The sequence below is a fragment of the Pezoporus wallicus genome, unplaced genomic scaffold, assembly GCF_028554395.1.
Source record: "Pezoporus wallicus isolate ANWC-B61680 ecotype Strahan unplaced genomic scaffold, APGP_CSIRO_Pwel_v1 contig_6714, whole genome shotgun sequence".
Lineage (NCBI taxonomy): Eukaryota > Metazoa > Chordata > Aves > Psittaciformes > Psittacidae > Pezoporus > Pezoporus wallicus.
The window spans coordinates 2,010,203-2,022,257 of record NW_026637486.1 but is presented as its reverse complement, the minus strand read 5'-3'; the positions used below and the strand labels follow the sequence as shown (position 1 = coordinate 2,022,257).

At 45.4% G+C, this 12,055-nt stretch overlaps 1 protein-coding gene across 3 annotated transcripts in view; it reads left to right on the top strand.

The window, feature by feature from the left end:
* CCDC85A (coiled-coil domain containing 85A) overlaps window positions 1-4,347 on the top strand; it is an 83,754-nt gene extending 79,407 nt beyond the window's left edge. For all 3 annotated transcript variants that reach the window (XM_057405789.1, XM_057405787.1, XM_057405785.1), the window contains one exon: window positions 2,311-4,347. In XM_057405789.1, the coding sequence (XP_057261772.1) occupies window positions 2,311-2,360 (50 nt within the window). In that variant the 3' untranslated portion in view covers window positions 2,361-4,347. The remainder of the gene's footprint in view (window positions 1-2,310) is intronic.
* Window positions 4,348-12,055: the final 7,708 nt, after the last annotated feature.

Below are 12,055 nucleotides of genomic sequence, written 5' to 3'. Positions count from 1 at the left end.
AGCTGCTCTCCCCTGCAGTTGGGGTGCAGCTTTCTGCCTGGCTTCCCCGTCCTTTTACTCTGGTGTGTTGGAAGTGAGCTAGAAATGAATTGCCGTGACTGTATCATGAACCTTACAACTGTCCTTCATTCAGTCAAGGTTTTGGCTGAAAATCTGAGTGAAAGCTGTGATACAGGGCTATTTGTCAGAACTATTTAAAACATTTAGCAATGCTTAAGCGTTACATTTTCTTTTCAGTGCTTGTAAACACAAAGTAATTCCATTAGTGCTGCTTGTGACAGGTCAGTGTTGAACTAGTGAACTGATGACATGTACAGCTACCATGATTGTGCAAAGAACTGTACACATGCCAGCACAAAAGGAACTTGGTGATAAACTTAGCCTGTATCATCCTGTGTTTCTGAAAAGGAGGCAAAAGTCCTGTGATGCCTTCAAGACTCAGGTACCTGTTGCACTGTGTGCACAAGCAGAAGTGGTTGCTGATAACAGAGTTCTCCATTTCCCACCCATAAAAAAGGCATGAGTATTGCTTCTGACCCACCTGGGCAATTCTGCTGAGGCTGCTGGCTTTCCAGGGCTGTCTGGTGTGTGTTTGTCCCCTCCTTGCAATCAGGCTCATTTGTTCAGCTGGAGATAAAGGATTAGTTTATTACTGTGTCAGCATTAGCTGCTTGGTAAATATTGCCTAATGTTTATTGACCAGAAAAGTTGTTGAAAGGCAACGTGTGGGTACAGTGTGCCTCCTCACAGAGCTATCCAAAAGACCTTTCCTTTTGAGAATATTAACTTAGGAAAATCAGCAACCAAACGTTGGAATCTCATCAGACCCAGCCCTCCACCGTTTCCAATGGGTCTGCCATAGACAGCTGATGCAGGAGGCTTCACTGAAAACCCATTTTCATGCTTTCACCATGGCAAAATGTTTCACAATACATCAAACATAGCTAAAAGATGTTTTTGTGATGGTAACTTCTGATTTTAGGCTACAAGAAGCTGGTCATATGGAAAGTTTGCAGGGTTTGGGTTGTGCCCATCCATTAGTATTAAAGACATTTCCCTTAATTTGTTTGGTCCTGTGTAGCGAGACGGTTGTCATTGCTTCCAGTCTTATACTCAGGTTTTCTTCAGCAAAGGCTCAGAGGAACTGCGTTATTTTCCCACCTCCTGCACAGAATCACAGAAGGACCTTGGGGTTGTTCTGCCTTTGCTCATCAGCTGTAGGAGATGCCTTGTCAGGATGTCAGCTTCCCAGGATCCAGCTGCTTTGTGTTTATTCAGTTCCAGCTAATGCCCCCTTTGCTCCTGGGCTTTAAGCACTGTTAAAATACAAATAATAGGTAATGACAATGGAAAACAGTTTTTCCCTTCCTTGACAGTCATATGGCTGTTGGTTCAGAGATTAATGAGGGTTTAGCAGCCGTTCTGCTTTAGCTGCTTGCTAGTTGGTACTTAGTAAACAGAAATAATTGTAAGTTGCTATACACGGTGTGGTGAGCACCTCTCTGGTTTTGGTGGTCCCTGGAAGAGATGCTCAGTGATACAACACAAGCAGCTGATTCTCCTGCTTATAATCAGTCCACCTTTTTAGACTTGCCTAATTGCGGGAGGTGTAACTTCCCTGCATTTCTAATTCTGTAATTGTAACGTGAGTGCTATGCAGTCGTGAATGGGAGTAGATGTGAGCCTCAGGAAGGCAACCTTTATAACGTATGGTCCACACAAAGAAATAAATCACTCACTTCTACTGAATTGCAGATTTTGCTCTGGTTCAGCAAAACGCACAGGCATGTGTAGAACAGTGACTACAGGCACACTTCCGCTGAGCTCAAGGAAGAACAAATGAAATCAGCTCTTTTAATGCCTTCCTTGATTGTAAGAGAACAAGTAAATTCTTTGGAAAAGAGCAGAACCGCTCTGTGCGTTTGAAACGGGAAATGTTTAGGCTCCTTTGGACTGAGCTTCGTGCTTCTGAACTGCATTCTGCAAGAGATGCATTGAACAGAGTTTCAGCTGAGGCCTGGAAATGCCCTCAGTCTTGGACCTGAAGCATAAACCAGCCTGGTGATGCACGTGCCAGTTCATCTGTCTCTGTTTATAACCATTTTTTCCTAGAAGCATGTGCTTTCTGTGTTCAGAAGCAGTGTTGTACCCCTTGAGAAATACCCTCCTCTCCTGTTGTGTGGCCCTCCCCTGTGTCCTTACCTGTGCTGCATGGTCTGCGCAATGCGTGGTGTTTCCGGATGCATGTCTGTATGAACAGTGGTACCTCTGAGCTGGTGGTAACAACATCTCTTCCATCCCTCCCTTTAGGTTGTGTGGAGGAAACTTGGAGATGCTGCAGGGTCGTGCCCTGGAATTAGACAACATTTGTCAGGCAATCAGTATAAAGGACCTATGTAAAAGGCCCTGAGGAAGTCCTCTCACTGAAGAGAAAGAGTTTGAACTGCTGATGAGAGCGAAAGGACTGGCTGTGTCTGCAGCAACTTCCAGCTGACGACAGGGTGTCTGTGTGCACTGCAAGAGACTCGGTTCGAAACTGGTTGGGATTCTCCCAGAGGTCTCCCAGAGGAGCCGTGCTGTTGTCCGCATCCCCTGAGTGCTGCTCTCTGGGTATACTGGCTACTGCAACGCTGCCGCCGCATCGTCTGCCAACACACCACATGTAGGAGCACTGAGGTATTCCCACCCTAACTCAAGAGAATCGGGATTCTGCAGGAGTTACATGATATAAGTTTTCTTTTGCTTAGTTACAGTGAATCTTTAGTCAAATCTGAACGACTTTGCCACTGGATTTAATGGAGGTTTTCCACCAGACTGGAGAGACGTTGATAAACTGTGCCTTTGCTCGCCGCAGTTATGAGAAAGTCACCTCTTAGTAACTCACCCTGCAGTCTGTAGAGTATCCGTTAATGGTGCTTAGGCAATTTCCAAGTGATTGTTTTTCCCTTTGGTAGAATACCTGCCTTTGGAGGTGCTAAAAGACCATCAAGTCTCCTGACCAGCCAGTAGTGTAGCATAACTACAGTCCTTGTAGTGAAACACAATTTCTTTCTAAATGGAAGTACCGATAGCTTTCTTTTCGATTCACTTTGATGCACATCTTCTGAAGACATGTAGGATGTTGGCAGCCCTTTACTGAACAGAAGACTTAGGGATTGTTATTACAGGTCTCAAATAAGAGTGGTTTTCTGGAGAGTATTTTCCAATTGTCAGGATGCTAATTTCTCCTGTTTAATTTCGAGACACGCTGGTTTATTTAACAAGAGCCTATAAGGATCTAAACGATTGCACTGCATTATATAAAACAAAAGCTTTCTTTGCCAACTGTAGCGTTCTTTCAAAGGAAAAGGTTTTATTATACTCAGAGCATGTCTTTCATTACTATGAGGCAGAAAGCTCTTGTTGAGATTGCCTGAGACTTGACCAGACGGCGCCCTAGATGTGCTTAGTTTATTTTTATCTATGTGTATGATACTAGTTGTGTGTAATGAATTGCAACAAATAGGTATTTTGTGTATATCTAAAAGCAGCGATAGTTTCATGTATGAATGTGCAACAGGCTTGTGACTGAATGCTGTTGCTTAACTTTTTACTATAGCCGAGCATCAAAGAAAGACTAATAAAAGTTAAACATAAAAAATAGGAATGCAACAATTCCTGGGTTTCTGGTTTGTTCTTGGTTACAAAGATTTGAGCCAAAGGCAGAACCTCTGTTTTCTCTGAGCTTGCAACATGCTGTATTCGTGGGCTATCTGCAGTGGAATGTAGCTGGGTTGCTGTACAATCTTTTGTTATCTAGGCCTATGATGTAAATCTGCTAATTGTCTTCAGAAAAACAGTGTGTTAATTTGCAGCAGTAATTCTACTGGTTTCTGTTGTTAGTTTTACTTGGTACCATTCAGTGTAAGGCCTCTGATCCAGCATTGCTTTCTCCTTTTGAGGGCAAAACTCCTCTTCAGTCCTTCTCCTTGAGTTGGAAATGCAGAATCTGGCCTTCCATTCCGAAACCTTGCACTCTTGCATCGGTTCTCCTATATATATAACCCAGCCCAAACAGCTCTCTGTTATCTTTACATGTTGTTTTCTCCCATGCATATTGTTTGCATAGTTAAACTACAATTGTTGTATTCCTATATCTATCTCTATGCGTGTATGAAACGATGTAAAACCTGTACTTGTGCCTGCAGGATGGATGTGCAGGGGCTAACCTGAGGGACACTGGTCTTTTGACATGACACTTGTGTAAATTTTGATACTGTATTAAAACTATTTTTTTACAGTTCTGCATACGAGTGGGTATCAAGTATCTGTGTTCAGTTAGCAACGGTAATAAATTATACCATCTCACACTGTTTGCTCTCCTTTAATGACTGAAGCCATGAGGTGCTTGGCCTCCCATGAGGTTTGCTGGGAAGGAGCCATTTGAAATGTTCCCTGCTTGGTTGAGGAATGAGCTGCACGTTGTGGGGTTTTGTTCACTTTCTCTCCAGGTGTCTTTAAAATCACTGTGAACTTGCTGCTGTCTGTTATGCTAAAGGAGGTAGGTGCTGTATGTAAGATGTATGGACCGCGGGGAGCCAGGGACATGGGTTAGTGGTGGCCTTGGCAGTGGTGGGGTAAAGGTTGGGCTTGATGATCTTAAAGGTCTTTCCCAACCTCATTGATTCTGATTCTGTGCAGCAGCTCCAGGTGGCCAGGTAAGGCGTTAAGTCCCCAGCCCTGCTGCAAGGGCAGCCCCAGGGCACGTGTGCTGGGTTTTCCTCCCTGCTTCTTGCAGTGTGGCTTTGAGGCAAGATGAGGCAACGTGGAGCTCCCGCAGCTGTTCGGCTCAGGTAGGACACACAGGCATGTTGGGAGTCCTGGGGAGGCTGGTTGTGTCCCACTGTGTGTCTCCTGTGCCCAATGCATCTCTGGATGCCCCTGAACCAGCCCCCTTCATCCCACTCCATGGGCTGTAGGGGCAAAAGGAAAGTGCTGTGAAAGGGCTGCCTGTCACTGCTCATGCTGGGAAGCAGAAAAGTAAATTTTCTGGAAGAAACCCAAACTCTGTACAATCAGGATCTTGAAGCTGATAAATTGTTCTTTGTTGCCCCATGGAAGCTGTGGCTGCCCCATCCCTGGCAGTGTTCAAGGCCAGGTTGGACACAGGGGCTTGGAGCAAGCTGCTCTAGTGGAACCCGTGGCAGGGGTTGGAGCTGGGTGAACTTTAAGGTCCCTTCCAACCCAAACCATTCTGTTCCTCTATGTTTAAATCATGTGGGGGGTCCTGAAAATGTGGCTTACTAAGAGGAGAAAGTGGGTGGTGTGGGGAGAAAGAGGTGCAGTGCTCTTGAGGGTCCTGTAGCCTGCTGATAGGTCTCTGTGCTAATGAATAAAAACTGCTGTGGTAGTTATGGACCTTCATCTCATCCGATCTGCTCCCTTCCCACATGGTTAGGTGTTCTTCAGGAAAACATAATCTTGCCAAGCCTCATGAACTTCTTGTTCAGTTGTTTTTAGCATAATCCTGCTTCAGTTGAAAATCTCCAAGTGTTGTTACAGGGCCGTTCCCAGCTTCTGAACTGAGCATCAATGAGCTGTAAAGTTCATGATGCGAGTGAATTTTAAATAGCTCTTGCACAGCAGATGTAGTGGTGGATTTCACATTCTGGACTGCAGAAAGGCTGCTTTGCTGAAGGATTAGGAGATAAAGAATGGCAGTTTGTTTTCCAGCAAGTGAAAGGTTCCAGTGAAGCCTGTTCCCCAAAGGTTGCAGTTGATGGACATGTTTATGAACACAGCACAAAGCCCTTTGGAATGCTCTGAGCACAGCCACCCCAAACAGCCCCTGCAGCCCCCGACCCCATGCTCCTTTGTGCTGCCTGAACCTCTCAAACACCAAATGCCCCTCAGGCTTTCCGTGTCACTGCCAGGTACCTGCCCAGTGAATCCCGCTCTTCCCAGGGCACTGCTTCAGTTAATTCTTTATGTGGTTTAGAAATAAGTCTCTGGGGTGAATTCCTTATACTGATCTCACCCGTGTGATGCAGAAGAAAGTGGCTGAGCCTCTTTTTCTCCCCACTTTCAGGGGAAGGAAAAAAATCTTGATACTGTCCTTCATTTTGAGTTGCTGCAGAACAGACCTGCAAATGCAGCTGCCAGGTATATAATGCCAAGACCTCCTTGTAACTCCACACTTGTGTTTTCCAGGCTTGGTGAACCACATACACAGGGACCCCAGCCATGCACGTCCCCAGCCAGCTACTAGCTCTGTGACTCTGGTCATCCAAACCTGAAGGTAAGAAGAGCTGACTCGATAGCAGCTCTGCTTGGGATGAGGAAAGAGTTTCTGCATTATTTAATCACCCAGCATTTGCTGGGCTGCCTCATAGTTCTGGTACTTTCTAGCATAGGTAGTAACGACCAGAGGTGAATAATGGGACAGCATTTACCACAGTTGGCAAATCACCTCTGATATCCACAGTATTAAGAGTGAGGGGGGAAGAGAAACTGCAAGAGGAAGAAAGGACAGGTAACCTTCTTGCTAGTAATGACTTTATCCTCTCTTTTGTCTTCCCTCTTTCTCATTTTTCTTTGTTTAGAAAGAACCTCTCCCCCCTCCTCCTTTGCTGACTCCAGACTCTTCATGGTTTTGATTTATCCCAGAAATAGCATGGTGTGACTGAGATTTCCAATATGTGGAAAAGAAACTTCAGTTGTTATGAAAAGCCAAATGCTTTTGGCTTTTCAAAAAGATCAGAGAGGAGAGAAAAGCTTATAAAGACTACATGGGATGCTCCTGAGCACTCCTGCTGACTTTGATGGAAGGTCAGGCAACCCAAAATGGGTAGTGTGAATGAAAATAAAGTTTTAAATAGTCTTATAAATAAATAAGTAATTTTAAATAGTTTTATAAATAAATTAAAAAATAGAACTATCATGTTTCAAAAACTTGAGAGATAACATGGACCAGAGACATGAACCTGACCTGAATGTTTCTTAACTGAGAAAGCTCAGACACTTCCATGGGAGTAATTAGAAAATTGAGACATATCCACTGGAAATGATGAAAATGAAATAAAACTATAGCTGAAAATACAATAAAACTAGATTATATTAAATAAAACAATATCTTCTGATATTAATAGGAGGTCTTTGCTGGCTGTGCTGGAGCCAGGCTATGGGGGGCTGCAGCTCAGGCGTTAGTGAGTGGTTCTTTTCACGCTACTGACTGGTGGGGAAGGACCTCAGGGACTTCATTGCCGCTTCCATCTGAAACAGCTTCCTGAACACCTGGCTCCCAAAGAAGTGCCAAAATAATACTAATGTATTATTTAATGTGTTTGTTAGCACATGATACTTACTCTTCACTTGCATCAGAATCTGTCAGAATTATCTCTTCAATGCAGTAGCCATGGCCCTGAAGTTTGAAGCTTCTTTGGTGGGTTTTTCCCAACTACTGTGAATAGGTTGAAGTAAACTTTAAAGTCATTTATTTATAGGTCTTCAGATGAAAAGTAAAGGAAAAAATAACCCTGGGAACCCATTTCCAGGTTCTGAAAAGGAAGAGGACAAAGGGAAGGGGGATGAAGACCTGTCTTGCCAGGATCCCGGCTGCAGGTGCACCTTCTTGCAGTGTTTAGGGGACTAATGGGTACAGCTCCTTTTTTATGCAACCCACCTGTGTGTGGCAATCACAGAGGGCTGAGAGGAAGGCTGTGTGAGAAAGAAGGTGCTTTAATGCTTTCACATGTGATTTTATTCTGTTTGTGGGTTGGGTTTGTTTAGCACTGCTCTTGATAAATGCCAGGGGACGGGGTTGGCCATGACCAGTGGTGGTCCCTGGGCCTGAACACCTCAACCGTGGGGCAGGAGGAGGTTGATGTCATGGTATTTTCAGGAAGCTTTGCAAGTCCCTGGGGACACAAGGACATCTTGGCTCAGGCAAGTGCACCGAGCCCTGTTGAGCTGTAGCATCACTCATGGCTTAAGTGCAAAGACCACAGCGTGAAAGGAAAACACTCTCTGGGGGTTTGAGGTGGACTTTCAACATAGGATCCGGTTTGCTGTCGGAGTGGTGGGAATTGGCCAGAGCATCAGTCTGTGGCACAGGGCCGTCGAGCTGCTCTGTTTTCACAGGCATTTCACAGGCTCATCAGAGAGGAAACACACAATCTAAAAATACATCCTCTTCCTCCGGCCGCTGCAGGGAAGCGCTCGCAGACTGCTGCACGTGCCCATTTAGAAAGGCCCCGAGCACCCCAGAGCCCACCCTGCACAACCTTGAAAATCCCAGGAAAAGCTCACCCTGCAACACGGCAACGTTTCCATGGGAACTGTTCCTCTACTCCTGCTACTAAAACCTACAGCAGGAATGATAACAGGACCCAATTTCTGCACCAAACTACAAACAGCGAATGCTACAAAGGGAAGCGGTAAAGAGCAGGAGTGGAAATCAACAGAACTGATAAATGAGGTGCGTGTCTCTCCACAAAAACCCCACAAGCACATAAACAAAGCCCTTGGGAGGTGGGGGGAAAATCATCTTGATTATAGCACATCCAGCCAACATAAACCCCATGGATTGTGTGAAATCAGGTTTGTTCTTCTGATACGCAGCAGGAAACCCTGTAGCAGATCAAATATGTTCAGGGAGGCTGTCTTGCTAATTGCTGCTCCTAGCTGAGCCAAAGCAAACTATTTAGACAAAGGAGAGAATTCACTTTTTCTTTAGTATTAATTATGAAATAGCATGTCTGGATGGGCTTTCAATAACACTGTGTTTCCTGGGGAAACAAAAATGAAGTTCTAATCCTGTGAAATAATTGCAGAATTAACACCTTGCTCCAGGCTGGAACCCCAACATGTGCTTACAATTAAGTGCAAGATGAGCGAGGTCTTGGATAAGACCTTTCCTTCAATCACAGCAGATTATGAAACTCGTTTTAAAGCCCTCTTTATAAGCATTCTTGTGTGTTCTCACTTACACGGGTGTTAAAGCAGCGCATTCTTTCTGTTGTGGCTTTCTTAGTATTTCTTTTTTAAGCCTGTTGTTATGGTCATTTTGCTCCTCACTAAAGATTTGGCTTCTCACTAAAGATTTTGCACTAGGTATTTTGGGGCTTGAATGGGGCATTTGGGCGCTTTGTACTCACTCTGTGCTGCCAAGAGCCTACCAAACACTTACGGCAGGGTTTATTTTCCTCCTGTGCTTTCCTCCTGCTCAGAGCAGCTTCGCTGAATATTAGCACTTGTAGCCCCAGACAAATGAAACCAAAGTGGCAAGGAAGAAGCTGTGATACTGAATGCCAGAAGGTTAACCACCTTCCACACCTGGACAACAGGAATGGGGTCACTGATGTTCTGGCTGTGTGGTTGTGGGGCACAACAGAAAAGGGGAGCAATGATGAACTTGTAAGTATGTGCAGCCAAGCTTGTAGGAAGATAGGAGTAGGAACTGGCTGAGGTTGAAGGCTGCTTCTTACCGTTGTGTAATGGCTCATAGTGATCGCTCTCTTAGGTTTAGCTTTCTTTGACATCAAGCTTTGAATATGCCTAGCTGCAAAAACTGCTTCTTGAGGGCCTTCTACTCTGGGAGGTGCCATCTAGAAGGGAACAAGAGATCACAAATAGCGTGAGGACCTCTAAATCACAAACTTCCTGGTTCAGTTTCTGCCTCACTGAACCACGCTGATCCCTTCTGCCCTTGTTTAGCTGCACCACTGTCCATCAGGTCCCTGCAGAGGTGTGATTTTGTTGGTGCACACAGTGTCACCCTGCTGCATCGGGGTACTGTGCCTCACTGGCAGGCCTGCGGGCAGCTTTAAACAGTCATAGGTCTTTAGGACTGGAAGGAGAGTGTATGTTAGATGCCTTTTAATGCTGAAAACACTTGGGAGGAGAAAAAGGCACATCATATGTCATAACTATTGAGCCTTTCAGAATGATGCATGAATTAAGAGCCACTACTGAAGTTACGTGCAGCATAGTAAGAGAATAATATATACTATTAGTTTCCTAGTTGCCAGGATCAATACTTAGCTTGGTACAGCCTCCCTTTTGCTGAGGTGCTCCCACGTGCTCTGTGGGTCTGCGTGCAGGTGCACACCTGCACACACCAGGCTTTATTTGAAGGTCACTGACAGAAACAGGCCTTAGGTTAGGTGAGGGTCTGGTGCGTGGTGCAGTTAGAGGGTGTTGTGGGTTGGGTCTGGTGCAAAGTCCATTCTCAGCTATAATGCCCCAAAGGGAGTGTATTTCTCTTCATAAGGCTCCCAACACAGTTTCATAGAATCATAGAATAGTTAGGGTTGGAAAGGACCTTAAGATCATCCAGTTCCAACCCCCCTGCCATGGGCAGGGACACCTCACACTAAACCATGGCACCCAAGGCCTCGTCCAACCTGGTCTTTCTCACTTTCCTGATCAAAGTAATGGAACCAAACACTTAAAAGGAGAAACCAGAATAAAATCACAAGCAAAAAGGTCTGTGACCAACCTGGTTATCTCTATCTTTGCATTCAGTGGCATCTGAATGAGTGATTCTAAAGTAAAACATTCTCCCTTGGGATAGTCTGCTCCCCACAGACAGGTAGAGCACCTTGTGTCCAGATGAGGTAACCTGTAGCTAAGAGGACTCCAAAGCTTCCTGATTTAATCACAGCAAATCAATTATGTGTACCTATTAAACAAAACAAAAGATTTTGTCTCCAGTGATTAATTCTAGCTAGAAATTGTTGTTAAAATATTCATCTTGGTTTGCTAATGGCTTTAAAAAGGGGGGAAAAGGTGAAATAATGATGAATGATTAAACCTTGTCTCCATAAATCCCATTAATTACATTTGGGGAAAAATGAAATAGATGTTGAAGGCAGTATGCTCTCAGATGGCTTCACTAGAAGGGCAGAGCTACATAATGGGCAAATTACTGTTTGTTTCTGTACAGGAAAATAGCCACTCTGTATCCAAAGGGGTCACAAACCCCATTGTTCAGGTGGGTCCCATGGGGCGAAGCTGGCCAGCTTGTCCCCAGACCCAGGGCTTAATATGGCAAAGCAGAGCTGCCCCCAGGCAGCATCCTTTGCCTGCTTAGAAAGGGCTCTTTGGGCTTGATGCGCTGCACGTGTTTGGCAGCCATGGGCAGGGAGAAAGGCAGGAAGGCAGTGGTGTATTTCTGTAATCATAAATTATGCTGTATGTTACCTGGAGTTCAGTCTCTATAAATCCTGCATTGACCCTGATTGCATGTGGCTGTAATTAAGCTGTCCAACAGAGTGGGTCTGGCTGGTGATTACACACCGGGGCCTGACCGCACGTGACACAGGGGAAAGGGGTCAGGCACCTGAGGACCTCGACAAGCCTCTTGTGACCAGATGAGCTGTTACCACAGTTCAATCAGGCTTTGGAAAGCACACTGAAACAATTCCTAACAAGTCAACAGGATAGGAGTGGCCTGCAATCATCTGCAGGGGAAGCTGTTCCACTGGTCCTGGCATGTGCCTGCGGCTGAGTGCCAGCAAGGAGCTGTGTGGACCAGCCTCTTGGGTCTGCAGATGTGCAGGGCTCATCTCTGTGCGCTGGGCACCCACTGCCCTGTGTTTGATCCTCTTGGATCATCCTCACAGTGAAAAGACTTTCCTTATATCTGCCCAGCGTTCCCACTTGTCGCTTGTCCTTTCACTGGGCACATGTGGGGAGATGTATATGCCTTGTGCTCCAGCCCCTTGCCATCCTGGTGGCCTCCACGGACTCATTCCAGTGTATCCATCTCCACCTGGGGAGCCCACGACTGGACCCAGCACTCCAGATGTCTCACCAATGCTAAGTACACTGGAAGCATCACCTCCCTCAGCCCTGTTTGATAAGCCTTATAATGCCGTGGAGACAAAGACTATGTTGGTACCCTGACCGAATGGAAATGACAGGAATATTCATACATAGCATCCACAGAAACGACAGGAATATTCATATATAGCATCCATAATCCATATGTGCTTACGTTAAGTAATAACTTTACTGTGTTCAGCAAAACGTCTCTGCGGGTGCTAATGGAGAACTGAGATGGATGTAAAGGCAG